The sequence below is a fragment of the Trichomycterus rosablanca genome, chromosome 17, assembly GCF_030014385.1.
Source record: "Trichomycterus rosablanca isolate fTriRos1 chromosome 17, fTriRos1.hap1, whole genome shotgun sequence".
Taxonomy (NCBI): domain Eukaryota; kingdom Metazoa; phylum Chordata; class Actinopteri; order Siluriformes; family Trichomycteridae; genus Trichomycterus; species Trichomycterus rosablanca.
The window spans coordinates 457,949-472,726 of NC_086004.1; the positions used below are offsets into that span (position 1 = coordinate 457,949).

The 14,778-nt window shown below is 42.2% G+C and overlaps 1 protein-coding gene across 4 annotated transcripts; it reads left to right on the forward strand.

Annotated features, from left to right (window-relative positions):
- Positions 1-3,860: 3,860 nt before the first annotated feature.
- hykk.2 (hydroxylysine kinase, tandem duplicate 2) lies at positions 3,861-14,436 on the forward strand. Of its 4 annotated transcripts, none has more exons than XM_063012899.1 (7): positions 3,861-4,277; positions 6,813-6,876; positions 8,239-8,546; positions 9,637-9,779; positions 9,976-10,156; positions 11,631-12,084; positions 12,271-14,436. In XM_063012899.1, exons 3-6 carry the CDS (start codon positions 8,240-8,242, stop codon positions 12,080-12,082), a joined length of 1,083 nt encoding a protein of 360 aa, XP_062868969.1. In that variant the 5' UTR covers positions 3,861-4,277; positions 6,813-6,876; position 8,239; the 3' UTR covers positions 12,083-12,084; positions 12,271-14,436. The 4 variants fall into 4 exon arrangements, with proteins under 4 accessions (XP_062868969.1, XP_062868966.1, XP_062868967.1 ...); XM_063012896.1 differs by having other exon boundaries at positions 11,631-12,066; XM_063012897.1 differs by lacking the exon at positions 6,813-6,876 and having other exon boundaries at positions 11,631-12,066.
- Positions 14,437-14,778: the final 342 nt, after the last annotated feature.

A 14,778-nucleotide genomic window follows, 5' to 3' on the forward strand; every position in this document is an offset into this window, starting at 1 on the left:
TTTTTCACTTCTTCTGACCCCCAACAAGAAAAGTTGAAAAGTGAAATAGCAAAAACTCTGTGCCAAGAATTAAACCCCTACCGGAGGTGTGGCAAACAATCAGCACACTTTACATTTTTCTGAAAGAAGGAAGGTGATCTTGTTTTGCAAATGCAAAAAGATTTAACCAGGTTATATATTGAAACTATTTATAAATGCATATTATATGCATAAACCGGACAAAAAAGTCCTGTTTTAGGGAAAATCAGGCTCTTTAAATGTATTAAAACAAAAGGCAATTAATTGCTTATTTAAACCACTGGACATAAGTCAAATTTAAATGTTTTATAGTCAACGTTAATAATCATATTTCTTTCCATCAATGAGGGCATGTGAACCACGGAAGGACGCTTTCTTGCCTTCATCTCTAGCTTGTTTCACTAGAGGCCAAAGTTTCATTTAAGCTGCTCTGTCCTCCAGTGACGAGGCTTCTGAGAAATTTAGCTTGTTCTCTCGTAGAAATTGAGAGCATCATGCAACTCTCCAAATGGCATCACGCATGCGACGTAACGCAAACAGAATGATGATGGATCTACAGGAACCATCGTCTCTCTTTGAGCCAAGTCGATGAACAATATCAACATTTTCTTTAAGTCATCGGGGATCCAAGAACATCAATCACAACCTTTCTGATTTCTTCCCCGTCCTTTTCTCCTAGTCCGTGTAATTTCAAAGTCCATCTCCAGCTGTACCGTTTGTATTCAGCAACCGCTGCTTTTAGCATGTCGTTTTCCTTCTTTAATCTGTTGATGCATGCTCAATAATCCAGGTACACAAATCCACAAAATTGAATCAGTTCATCTGGACACAAGTTTGTTGTAGAGATACGTCTTCAAGAAGTCATTCGGATTGAGTGACGAAACGTATCTCTACAACAAACTTGTGTCCAGATGAACTGATTCAACTTTGTGGATTCCTTCTTTAATGTTTTAATATCATCGTCTATGCGGTTTAGAATCTCTTTGTGTTGACTAACTTGCGCAGTCAACTGTTTCACCGCTGAAGGTAACTTCTCTATCTGTGCCGAAGTATTTTTAGTTGTCAACTCAATGGCGGAAATTTTCTTGAATGTTTCGTCATGTTTATCAGAAAGTTTGCGAATCGCAACCAAAATATCAGACTGCGTGTCGCTGCTTTCACGAGGAGTGTCGGGGAGAGGAACAGCCAGAACATCAGATTCTATATCTGGATTTGACTCAAACCAGTTTGCGTCGCTCAGTGGCTCGCTTTCCTGTTGCAGATCCATCGAAACTGAGTTGACTGTAATCTCAGACCTGGTCACAGTTTGTTTTTTCCTCCGTTTTCCCATAATCAATCAGTAATTTCTCAGTTGTATTGAATAAGTTAATTATTTGGTAACTTACTGATCGTCTAACCACACCATCCATAAATTCCTGAGAGAAAACTAAAACACATCCACTCACAAATCCGCCAACTTGGCCTGGTTCAGAGTTAAATCTTACCAACCAGAAATGTTTGGACACCCCTGCGAGATAGTGGGACGTATTCCTGATTTTAGCTGAACTGACACAGATTCGCCACTAGATGTCACTACTTGTCCACAAAACAACCTGTTTACAACCGACACGGTGTAAAAACTGTCTAGTTTTAGCAGTCATGTTACTAAATCAGCATTTAATCATTTTAAGAACATCAACAAGATCAGAGATGTTCTGACTAAACCAGACCTGGTGAAACTCATCCACACTGTTATCTCCAGTTAAATTGATGACTGTACTGGTCTTCTATCTGGACTCCCAAACAGACCATTAAACAGCTTTGGCTGATTCAAAACGAAGAGATGAGAACACATCACCTCTGTTCTTAAATCCTTACACTGGACGCCAGTATGTTACAGAATAGACTTGAAGGTGCTGTTTCTGGGTCCTTTCTGTGTGGTGTTTGCATGTTCTCCCTGTGTCCATGTGGGTTTCCTCCCACAGTATAAAGATGTGCAAGTAAGGTGAATTGGAGACACTAAATAGTTCATGACTGTGTTCGACATAAACTTGTGAACTGATGAATCTTGTGTAATGAGTAACTACCGTTCCTGTCATGAATGGAACCAAATTGTAAAACATCTCGTTACAATCCTACTATATATACAACTGCGGCCTCTGCTGGCTGGTCAGGGTGCCTGCAGGAGGGATGGTTGATGCACAGACAGCAGTGTGTGACTCTACGTTACCAAAACATTTACATTGACATTTAGCAGACACTTTTATCCAAAGCGACTTACACAATGCGCTGATTTTGAGCAATTGAGGGTTAAGGGCCTTGCTCAGGGACCCAACAGTGGCAACCTGGTGGTGGTGGGGCTTGAACCGTCAACCTACTGTTTACTAGTCCAGTAACCACTGAGCTATCACTGCCCTCTGTAAGATGCCATCTCTGGCAGGTAAAAAGAAGCGGCCCGTGACTTCACAGGCATGATAGTCCAGGGCTCTTCTCAGTCAGGAGGATCAAGACTAGAAAACAATCAAATAATAATAAAGCTCTGCTAAGCCAATGATAATAGACCGACCCGCCCAGACACATTTCCATTACCTTCCACAATCACATTCAGAAGAAACACTCACCTCCTCAATCACATTTACATGTTTAGTAATTGTGGTATGTTTATCAATAATTGACTTTATTTCCAGTCTGAAACTAACAGCACATTAATGGGACGTTTATGGGAACATGTGGGGTTTTATGACCCTGTCAGCAGGTTCAAGTTCACCTCCGTTCTCTCAGAACGCTGAATAATTATTAACTGAACATTATATCAGGTGTTGTTTGTCCCTGAGCCTACACAGTAAATCCTGCTGAATAACAAACAGCATGTCCAGAAACTCAGCGTCCATATTATTATTAAAAATAATCATTCAGAACCAACACCGAGTTCCTCTCTGAACCCTACACTGATCTGAACCGACTCACCCCCATAAAGACGTGGTTAGATGTGATGAGTTTGGTCTGGAGGACCTGCAGTGTCCTGCACAGGGCCTTGACCTCAACCCCTACTGATCAGCTTTGGGGTGAATTAGACGGAATGGCCACATATTCCCACAAACACATTACGAAATCTTCTGGTGGAGCCGGTAAACATGCAGCTCCAAGTTCATGGTCAGGTGTCCAAAAGTATTAGGACGCCTGACTGTGAGCTTGTATTAAAATCTGTGTGATCTTACAGCCAGAACAGCAGCCGCTCCTCTGAGAAGCTTCTCACGAGACTTTGGATTGTGTCTATGTGTGGGAATTTGTGCCCGATCAGTCAAAAGATGGCAGCATTTGTACAGCTGGGCACTGATTGATCAGTTGGTGTTCCGGTTCATCCCAGAGCTGTTGCGTGGGGCTGAGCTCAGGGCTCTCTGGAGTTCCTTCATGTCTTTATAGGGCTCGCTCATGCTGGAACAAGAAAGGGCCTTCCCTAAACTGTTGCTGCAAACTTGAAAGCATATAATGTGCTTTATATGATTGATTTATTACAACTGTTGTGGTGTCCACATACTTTTGACTGTATAGTGTAAACTGATCTGTGAACAGCCACCGATTCATTTATTCATGGAGCAAATGTCTCTCACTGCTTCATCTCCATCTGTTCTATCATTAATATTCACACCCCGAGCCAAAATCCACACACACCCACACACACACACACACACACACACAATGTTCCAGGGCGCAGCTCCAGCTCCAGCAACCCACCAGTTGGCCCTGTGTGAATCATTTATTCATTCATTCATTGTCTGTTTTACTATAGCTTTTTCCCGATCAGGGTTGCAGTGGGTCTGATTCACTGGGCAAAAGGCAGGAAACACCCCAGACAGGCAGACACACACACACACACACACTCTTAGGGTAATTTCTAGTAGCTCCAGTTGTCCTGAGTGCATGTCTTTGGACTTGTACACAGACACAGGGAGAACATGCAAACTCCACTCAGAAAGGACCCTGCAGAATCGAACCCAGACCCTTCTTACTGTGAGGCAACAGTGCCACCCAAACGTACAGCACTCAGTATTCCTCAGTGGTCTCTAATCCAGGTACTGACCAACCCCAAACCTGCTCAGACAGCCTGGTGAGAACAAGTAAACATTCGGTGATTCCTGACACATCTGGCAACCCGTGGAAAAGGAGTGTTCCCAGACACCAGATTTGATCAGAATAATCAGACAGAGGCTTATAAACACCCAAATTCTTCTCATGTACCCCTGAGTGCACCCTCAACACCTTCTGCAACCCGCAAACAAGTGAGTATCCGACCGGGACCGATTTAATACCGCAGTTTATCAGATATGATCCGATTATCTTTAATCACTTCTGGATTAGTGTTATTAACAATATCAGAAATGTCATCGTAATTAGATTAATGCACACGCACACACACGCACACACACACACACTCGGATCTCCGACATCAGAATCGGTACAGTCAATAACGGCAGAATTTAAATGTACGTGCTTAAATTGTAGGATTATTACGGTAAAGCGTTCCGAACATGTTTCACTTTCATATATGCACATAACCTAAACTTTTATGTTAATAACACTAATGATATATCACTCATCACTCATCCCGACTTAATTCAGAACTACAACGTCTAATAACCGACCACATCAAGTCTGAAGCAGATCTATAATATAAATGTAGAATTCTGAAGGATTTAATACACCTCGATATATACAGTAATTATTAAAACATGAACTTAGTTCTGTTTCTCATAACATGTCCATCATTCCAACCTGATTCTGTTCTAGAGCATCAGACAAGTGTCCATACTGAGTCTGAAGCAGATCTATGATGGGACATCTAAATTTTAGAAAGCAATAATGGGACAGTGGGAGCCTAGTGGGACGGGACGAGATAATGGTAGACTGGACGGGACAGGACAATGATAGACTGGAGGGATCAGTGGTAGCTTAGTAGGACAGGACAATGATAGACTGGACGGGACAGTGGGAGCCTAGTGGGTGAGCTTTGGGCTGTTATTTGATTGGCTGAGTGTTTAAAGCCACTGTTGGGCCCTTGAGCAAGGCCCTTAACCCTCTCGGCTCCAGGGGCGCCATACTATGACTGACCCTGCACTCTGACCCCAACTTCCAAACAAGCTGGGATACACAGACAAAATAATAGTATAATAGTATAGAATGAATATATTATAAACTTTACCAAACATATAAGGAACAGGGGGGTAAACATGCGTTAATAGTGTAGCGTCGCCACTGGGGGGCTGGCACGGGCTTTACCCAGAAAGCCTTGCGGCTGTGGTATCCAGGCTTACCGTAGCCGTGTAGCCCAGTGTTGGGGATGGGGTGGCTGCGGTAAGGGCTGGATAGGCAGCTCTGTGTTTGTCTGTCTGTTGTGTGAATGTTTATGCGTATGAATGTTTGTCTTTAAAAAACCATCTAGCGGCCCTGACGCGGCGCCCCTCCCTTGGTACTTGCCGGCACCACAATACTCACAGTACACATTAGGATGGGTACTTTTCCAAAAATTTAAGTTCTCATTATACATCTGCCTAAAACTTATGAGCTCACACTTGTCAGATGGTGCATTATATAATCAACTCGTAATCAGTCATATGTTATTAGATTTAATAATCATATAGGACCAGACGTATTGATAATTACAGTAAACATTATAGTGATTACTTCTAAACCTCTATTTTTCCACCATAAATCTGCTTTAAGCTTGGTGTGGTCTGTTATCACACACTGTAGTTCTTAATTAAGTTTTAATTAGATTTAATTAGCATGTAAGATGAGATCTATATGCATAAATAATCTTGGAACGTGTTTACCGTAATAATCCTACAATTTGAGCCTGCGCATTGTAGTGCAGAAAGCTGGACTGCGCTCAGTTTGCGCATAGGCTTTTCATTCCTGTCTCTTGCGCACGAAAGTGAAACTTAAACTTTATTAAAATGTGCATTTAATAATCATTTATTTAAATGAAAGTTTTGGTTGTAAATACTTAGATTTCGTATCTGAGCGCATGAAATGAGACTCTTCTGTACCGACCTGTGCGCTTCGTTCAGTGTTTTATTAAATACAGAAATCACTAAATCAACATTTTATTACTTTATACTCTCACAGTAAAGTTCTGATCCTGCTGCTGGACTCATAAAGAACCCGGGGGGAACCACTCGTGTCCTAAGTCGTGTCCACTTCCCTCTTACTGCGCACTAAATAGAACAGAATGCGCACGAGAGCTGGAACACTTGGTGCAATCTGGACTGATATTTGGGATTCGAGCGCAGATCATTGTGTCTCATATCCGTCTGTACCGTGATCCTCATTTTACACATGCACAAATATTTAGTGTCCCAGACTGGGTAGAGGTGTGTGTGTGTGTGTGTGTGTGGTTGTATAGATGCACAACTCTGGATAAAATAATTCCCTGCTGGTTGCCAGTTACTCTCTCACACACACACACACACACACACACACACACACACACACACACACACACACACACACACACACACACACACAGAGGATTCGTGATGGATCAAAGACGCAGTGCTGCTGAACCCAAACCACAAGTACATTCACATGCACACAGCTATCCAAAAATGTTGTTCTCCATTATTATTATATTATTATTATTATATTATTATTATTAATATTACTATTATTATTATTATTATATTATTATTATTAAATCAGATCTTTGTTATACACTGTGTGTGTGTGTGTGTGTGTGTGTGTGTGTGTGTGTGTGTGTGTGTGTGTGTGTGTGTGTGTGTGTGTGTGTGTTGTTGGCATGTTTAAATGAACTGTAGAGAGTCCTGAACTCTTCAGCTCATGTTCTCACCAGGTTACTACAGTCAGATTAGATTCAACAGGGTGTGTGTTCAATTCCACACCGACTACAAAGTCCTGCTTATAATCTCTAAATCTATTATTATTATTATTATTTATTTATTTATTTATTTATTGTCATTGTTATTATTATTATAGTTTATTTTGGTAGTATTTTATTATGATTATTATTATTGTTATTATTATTATTATTATTATATTTTATAAGTATTACAGTTAACATTATCAACTATTAATGACTAATAAATATCACTATTAAAATTGTCAATATTATTATTCATTAATATTCCTATTCAAATTATTTTTATTACTATAAATATTTGTATTAATATTATATTATTAAATTAGTGGTATTTTATTGTTAATAAATATTAGTATACATTATTATATTAAATGTTAATAATATTACTGTTTACAATTGTATTATTATGTAAATTATTATTGTTTTATTCAAATGATTGTTGTTATTATTTATCAATAATAATATTAATATTTAAATTAGTAATAATAAATATAATACAAATATTTTTGCTAGCAGTAGTATTTTAGTTTTATTATATATTGTTTATATATATATTGTTATTAACTATTTATGTACTTAAAACTAGAATTTGAATATTATTGTTATTATATATCATACTAATAATATTACTGTTTAAATTATTATATTGATAATAATAATAAATATAACAAAAATATTTTGCTAGCAGTAGTATTTTATTTTTTATTATATATTATTTTAATATATTATTTTTAGCTATTAATAATGTAACTGTTTAAAACTATTTTTTGAGGTGATAAACATAATAAACTCATCATCACGCCTCAGTGATTATTTTAAATAATTGACTCTTATTCTCAGTAATATTTAAATAAATAAATAAGGTGAGAGGGTCACCGTCAGCGTTCTCTCCTCTCCTCTCTCCTCTCTCCTCTCTCTTCTCTCTTCTCTCCTCTCTCTTCTCTCCTCTCTCCTCTTCTCTCCTCTCCTCTCTCCTCTCCTCTCTCCTCTCCTCTTCTCTCCTCTCCTCTCTCCTCTCTCCTCTCCTCTCTCCTCTCCTCTCTCCTCTCTCTTCTCTCCTCTCTCCTCTCCTCTCTCCTCTCCTCTCTCCTCTCCTCTTCTCTCCTCTCCTCTCCTCTCCTCTTCTCTCCTCTCCTCTCTCCTCTCCTCTCTCCTCTTCTCTCCTCTCCTCTCTCCTCTCCTCTTCTCTCCTCTCTCCTCTCTCTTCTCTCCTCTCCTCTCTCCTCTCCTCTTCTATCCTCTCCTCTCTCCTCTCCTCTCCTCTTCTCTCCTCTCCTCTCTCCTCTCCTCTCTTCTTCTCTCCTCTCCTCTCCTCTCTCCTCTCCTCTCCTCTTCTCTCCTCTCTCTTCTCTCCTCTCCTGCAGGATGTCGATTCAGAAGCAGAACAAACCCCGTCTGAGCCCAGCGCAGGTGACGGACATCAGCGGCCGTGTGTTCGGTTTGACCCTGTCCAGCTCTCGTCCTCTGCCCAGTTACGATGATCAGAACTTCCACGTGGTGAGTGTGGACGGGCGAGAGTTCGTGCTGAAGATCATGAACTCGGCCGACAGTCAGAACCTGGAGCTGCTGCAGCTGCAGACGGACTGCATGAACTTCCTGCAGCAGAACGGACTTCCTGCGCAGAGCGCCGTGCAGACCGTCGGCGGGGACATGATGAGCCTGGAGGAGCTGGGTACGGCCACGGTGCACCACGCCTCACAGCATGAAGGTTCTGGGTTTGATTCCCAGGTGGGGCGGTCCGGGTCCTTTCTGTGTGAAGTTTTGCATGTTCTCCTCATGTCTGTATGGGTTTCCTCCCACAGTCCAAAGATGTGAAGTCAGGTTCAGTGGAGATGCTAAAATTGCCCCCTAGGTATGTGTGTGTGTGTGTGTGTGTGTGTGTGTTACCTGCCTTTTGCCCTGTTAATTGCACCCACTGCGACCTTGACCAGGATACTGCGGTGGTAGAACAGACAATATACATTTACATTTTTGGCTATTAGCCGACGCCTTTATCCAAATTGACTTACATTACTGTGACAGTTTACAGTCTGAGCAATTGAGGGTCAAGGGCCTTGCTCAAGGAACCAACAGTGGCAATCTGGCAGTGGTGGGGCTTGAACCAGCGACCTTCTGATTACTAGTCCAGTACCTTAACCACTAGGCTACAGCTTTCATTCATTCATTTACGGCTTGAGTAAATGGATGAATGAAAATATAAACAAAGAAGAGTTCGAAGTCTCTACTGTGAGTCTCAGCGGTGCTACTGACCCGACTGGGCACCCAACCAACACGACTGGGCGTGTCTGTGGGAGGGAAGGTGATGCAACAGTGACCCCTGCTGTCAGGTGGAGGCAGCACGGGAAATTAAGGACATTTACATTTTACATTTTTGATATCCAAAGTGACTTACAGCACTGTGACAGCAATTAGGGGTTAAGGGCCTTGCTCAAGGGCCCAACAGTGGCAACCTGGCAGTGATGGAGCTTGAACCAGCGACCTTTTGATTACTAGTCCAGTACCTTAACCACTAGGCTACACCTGCCTTTTTTAATTAAGCAGCACGGTGATGAAGTGGTTACTGTAGATGACTGAGTGATGAGAATCAGGTAGAAGTGATGATGTGCAGCCGGTCAGTGTGTGTGTGTGTGTGTGTGTGTGTGTGTGTGTGTGTGTGTGTGTGTGTGTGTGTGTGTGTGTGTGTGTGTGTGTGGTTTCTTTTAGGATGACAGTACGTGTATGTGCGCGGCTGATCTATGTTATATATATTTTTGTATCTACAGATTGTGGTTTCGGGGTGCAGAAGTACCTGGTGAGGTTACTGACGTACCTGCCTGGAACCCCGATAGCTAAAATCACCTGCACACATCAGCTCCTGTACCAGACTGGAAGAATGGCCGCCACTGTGGACCAAGTTCTCCTCGGGGTATGAAGAATACACCACACGGTCCCACCAGCCTTCTGAAAAGGTTTTCCACTAGATTTTGGAGTGTATCTGTGGTAATTTGTACCCGTTCCGTCACTTTTGATGATTATGTGTATTAACATGTACAGAACGTGACCGGGGGGTGTACACTGCTCTGCAGGTCAGACCTTGTTTATGGCTCTCTTGTTTAACGCAGATGGAACACAGGAACCTGAGGGTTCTTCACAGGGAGAACTACATCTGGAGTTTATCCAGCATCCCACTGTTAGACCAGTATCTCCACGTGATGGACGGAGAGCCCATTCAGCCCATCGTTAGAGGAGCTATCGACCAGTACCGGGTGCAGGTGGAACCCAAACTCTCCTCCTTCCGCAAGTGTGAGTATCTCAACCCAGAGTTCATGATTCTAATGCTGAAGGGCGTGGCTGCACCCGCAGGTGTGACATGGATCTGAAAACGGGTCATGAGCAAAGGGTTCAGTTACTGTGTCCTGAAGATCTGAGATACATCTGACGGTGGTGGTGGTGATGCTGCTGGTGGTGTTTAAACTGGTGGTGCTAATACTGGTGGTGCTGGTGGTGATGATGGTGATGATGGTTATGATGCTGGTGATTGTTATGATTCTGGTGGTGATGGTACTGGTGGTGCTAGAGATGGTGGAGCTGGAGGTGATGGTGATGATGGTGGTGATTGTTATGATTCTGGAGGTGATGATGCTGGTGATGGTTCTGGTAATGATGCTGCTGGTGATGATGGTGATGATGATGCTGGTGATGACGATGGTTCTGGTAATGATAATGCTGGTGATGATGCTGATGATAATGCTGGTGATGATGCTGGTGATGATGCTGGTGATGATGCTGGTGATGATGCTGGTGATGATGATGATGATGATGATGCTGGTGATGATGATGCTGTTGATGATGGTGATGATGCTGGTGATGATGATGATGATGATGATGATGATGCTGGTGATGATGATGATGCTGGTGATGATGGTGATAATGCTGGTGATGATGCTGGTGATGATGCTGGTGATGATGATGATGCTGCTGGTGATGATGGTGATGATGATGCTGGTGATGATGCTGGTGATGATGATGGTTCTGGTAATGATGCTGCTGGTGATGATGCTGGTGATGCTGGTGGTGATGACGATGGTTCTGGTAATGATGCTGCTGGTGATAATGCTGGTGATGAGGCTGGTGATGATGCTGGTGATGATGCTGGTGATGATGATGATGATGATGATGCTGGTGATGATGATGATGATGATGCTGCTGGTGATGATGGTGATGATGATGCTGGTGGTGATGACGATGGTTCTGGTAATGATGCTGCTGGTGATAATGCTGGTGATGATGCTGGTGATGATGCTGGTGATGATGCTGGTGATGATGATGATGATGCTGGTGATAATGCTGGTGATGATGCTGGTGATGATGATGATGATGATGCTGGTGATGATGATGATGCTGGTGATGTTGGTGGTGGTGTATTTGGTTGATGTAACATCTTTTAATTATAGAGCTGTATTTGTACATACGCACCATGTTGCCAAAAATATTTGGACACTAAAATATTTGACCATAAACTTGTTGAACGTCACATCTTAAAACCATGAAGATGAATTTGGAGCCCCCACCCCACCAACTCTTGCTTCTATAACAGCCTTCAAGATTCTGGAGTGTATCTATGGAAAGCTGTGCCAATTAAGTCAATCAGATAAGCTGTTCTGAGGTCCTGGCTCTACATCAGCATTCCGATTCATTTCCTTCAGGATGTTCTGGTAGAGAGCAGAAGCGTTTAATGGTATAAAGCACCGCTCTCTCTCTCTCTTCTGCTCCTCAGGTCTGAATCACGGAGATCTGAACGATCAGAACATCCTGGTGGAACCCGACGGTCCGTCCCACCACAGGATCAGCGGTATCCTGGATTTCGGGGACATGAGCAGCGGCTGTTTGATCTTCGAGCTGGCCATCGTGATGATGTACATGATGCTGGAGAGCGCCAGTCCGTTAGCGGTGGGCGGCGCGGTGTTGGCGGGGTGGGAGAGCGCGTTGCCGCTAAACGCCGATGAACGAGACGCTCTGTACACGCTGGTCATGGGCCGGTTCTGCCAGTCTCTGGTCCTGGCTCGGCACACCGTGGCCCTGCAGCCGGAGAACGAGGAGTACCTGATGATCTCAGCCAGGAACGGAATGCCAATCCTGCGCCAGCTCTGGGAAAAAGGGAAACAGGAAGTGCAGAGGATCTGGTTTGAGGACGCTGCCAGGATCTCAACGCTGTATGCTAACTGCTGAGCGTGAGCCTTTAGCACTAGCCCTAATACAAGCACTTCTATATTCTTTAGCCTAGCTGCTAATGCTATTTTGTGCATTTATTATTTTATAGTGTTTTTTATCTCATTTCTGGATGTAATTAATCAGAAGCTCGTTAAGGAGTGCTTAACGGTACGTTCGTTTTTTTTTCTCCAATTCCCTCCCGCTAGCACCGCCGCCCTCATGCTGGCCCGAGGAGAGCGGACACAACCAAACACCGCTCCGATATCCGCATGATCGCCGGCCAGGTTGAGAAACACACGCTGAGCTTCAAAATCATCCATTGCTCATGCAGCGCCTCGACCAGACACCGGAGGGCGCTGTTTCACTGCAGTACTGAGTTTCAAACTTTTCCCTCTCCATTAGTGAGGGCGCCCGTCCGGTCGATAGCACAGCTATTAAACCTCTGTGCCACTCAAGTGCCTGTCGACTGTTTGGCATAAAGTCACATCCACCTTTTGCTATACAAATGCTGTCATCACTGACTGAACGGGACAAGTTCCCACAGACATACTTCAAAGTCTTATGAAAAGCATCTCAGAACAGCGGCTTAGAGGATCACACAGAGGTCACTTTCACGCTCATGGTCAGGCGTCCGAATACTTTTGGATATACAGTGTGTTTCTGTTCTATAAAGCTCATCACTGAGGAAATAAGTAATTAATAAAGATTTTATATAAATGGAGGGAAAAATGATCAGAGGTGAAAATCTGCAGGTCGTTAAACACTCAGGAAGCATTTTTATCATTTATTAAATCCAGATACGACACCAACAAAATCTCAGTATATAAAACATCAAAGCACAAAAATAATCATCAAAATAATAAATATAAATATTACAGGAAACAGCAGAGAGAGAAATATAACCCCCTTAGTTCTGTTCTTATCGTTTATAAACTTCCACTTCACATCAACACACACAATGTCTTTCAATTATTCATAATAAAGTGTTTATAATCATAATAAAACATATTTACAATAACAATAAAGTGTTTTTAATTATAAGAAAGTTTATAAAGTGATAATAATAGTGCTGTGTTTATAATAATAATAATAATAATAATAATAAATGTTTATTAAGGAAAAATATTCAGTCTTGAAATGAATGTGTTTATGATCATAATAAAGAAAAGTTTATAATCATATTAAAAGAGTTTATAATTATAATGAAAGTGTTTATTACAATAATGCAGTGTTTATTATCATTATAATTATTATAAAATGTTAAGTAAAAATATTCAGCCTTGATATAAAAGCGTTTATAATTTTAATAAAACGTGTTTACGGCCGCTCAGGTGGCGCAGCGGTGAAAACACGCTAGCACACCAGAGCTGGGATTTAGAACTCATCGGTTCGAATCTCAGCTCTGCCATCCGTCTGGGCCAGCGGCTACATGAACAACGATTGGCTTGTTGTTTATACAGGGTGGGAGCCGGATAGGGAGATCATAACTGAGTGAATTACGACCTCTGCTGGCTGATTGATGGCATCTGCTCAGAGTCGAGGTTTGTTTGTTTGTTTATTAGGATAATAACGTGATGTTTTACACTTTGGTTACATTCATGACAGGAACGGTAGTTACTGCTTACACAAGTTTTATCAGTTCACAAGTTTATATCAAACACAGTCATGGGCAATTTAGTATCTTCAGTTCACCTCACTTGCACGTCTTTGGACTGTGGGAGGAAACCGGAGCACCCGGAGTAAACCCACACAGACACGGGGAGAACATGCAAACTCCACACAGAAAGGACCCGGACCGCCCCACCTGGGGATCGAACCCAGGACCTTCTTGCTGTGAGGCGACAGTGCTACCCACTTAGCCACCGTGCCGCCCCAGAGTCGAGGAATAATGCTGAACAAAACTTTATAATAATAATACAGTGTTTATAAAATGTTTGTTCTGTGTAGTATTTTTAGTTTTGATATGAAAGTGTTTAAAATGAAGGTTTTATAAATCTCAGGTTCAGATGATCAGGCTGTTAATAAAACTCGGACTCGGTTGTTTTGTGTTGTTAGATGTTAGATCATGTTGATGTGAGTCCTGGTGCAGAAGATCCCTCGTTAGTTCTGATCTGATGTGGAATCAGGATGTAGGGATTAAAATTAGGTTCTGATCCTGAGAAGATCCTGAAATGAGCGTTCAGTACCAGATGAAGTCTCATGGTCTGGATTTAAGATGCTGGATGATTCTCAGTCCGGGATTAACGGAGCACTAACACCGGTGTTTTTATTCATGATTATTAAAGCTGGAGGCTTAAAAACGGCATTTACAGAAACGTGTGTGTGTGTGTGTGTGTGTGTGTGTGTTTTAATTAAATTTGAGATTTAATTTAGTTTGCTGTTTTCTGTCTTTCATCATTTTACTCCTCAGAACTTCAGGACGCTCCTCCACCCGGATCAGTTCCACTTTTATAATGAAATCATGTGCGACTTTATTCTTTTGCATCATTAATCTCTAGAACTTGATTATTTTTATATTAAACTCACATTTATACATTTCATTCACGTCCTAAATTAATTGTCCCACAGGACCCCCACAGAGCAGGTATTATTTAGGTGGTGGATCATTCTCAGCACTGCAGTGACACTGACATGGTGGTGGTGTGTTAGTGTGTGTTGTGCTGGTATGAGTGGATCAGACACAGCAGCGCTGCTGGAGTTTTTAAACACCTCAC

Excerpts from the sequence above, each read along its gene's own strand:
- hykk.2 (XM_063012896.1), top strand. The coding sequence starts at position 8,240 with ATGTCGATTCAGAAGCAGAACAAACCCCGTCTGAGCCCAGCGCAGGTG. Across the intron at positions 8,547-9,636 it reads GATGAGCCTGGAGGAGCTGG|ATTGTGGTTTCGGGGTGCAG; the intron begins GTACGGCCACGG and ends TTGTATCTACAG. Across the intron at positions 10,157-11,630 it reads ACTCTCCTCCTTCCGCAAGT|GTCTGAATCACGGAGATCTG; the intron begins GTGAGTATCTCA and ends TCTGCTCCTCAG.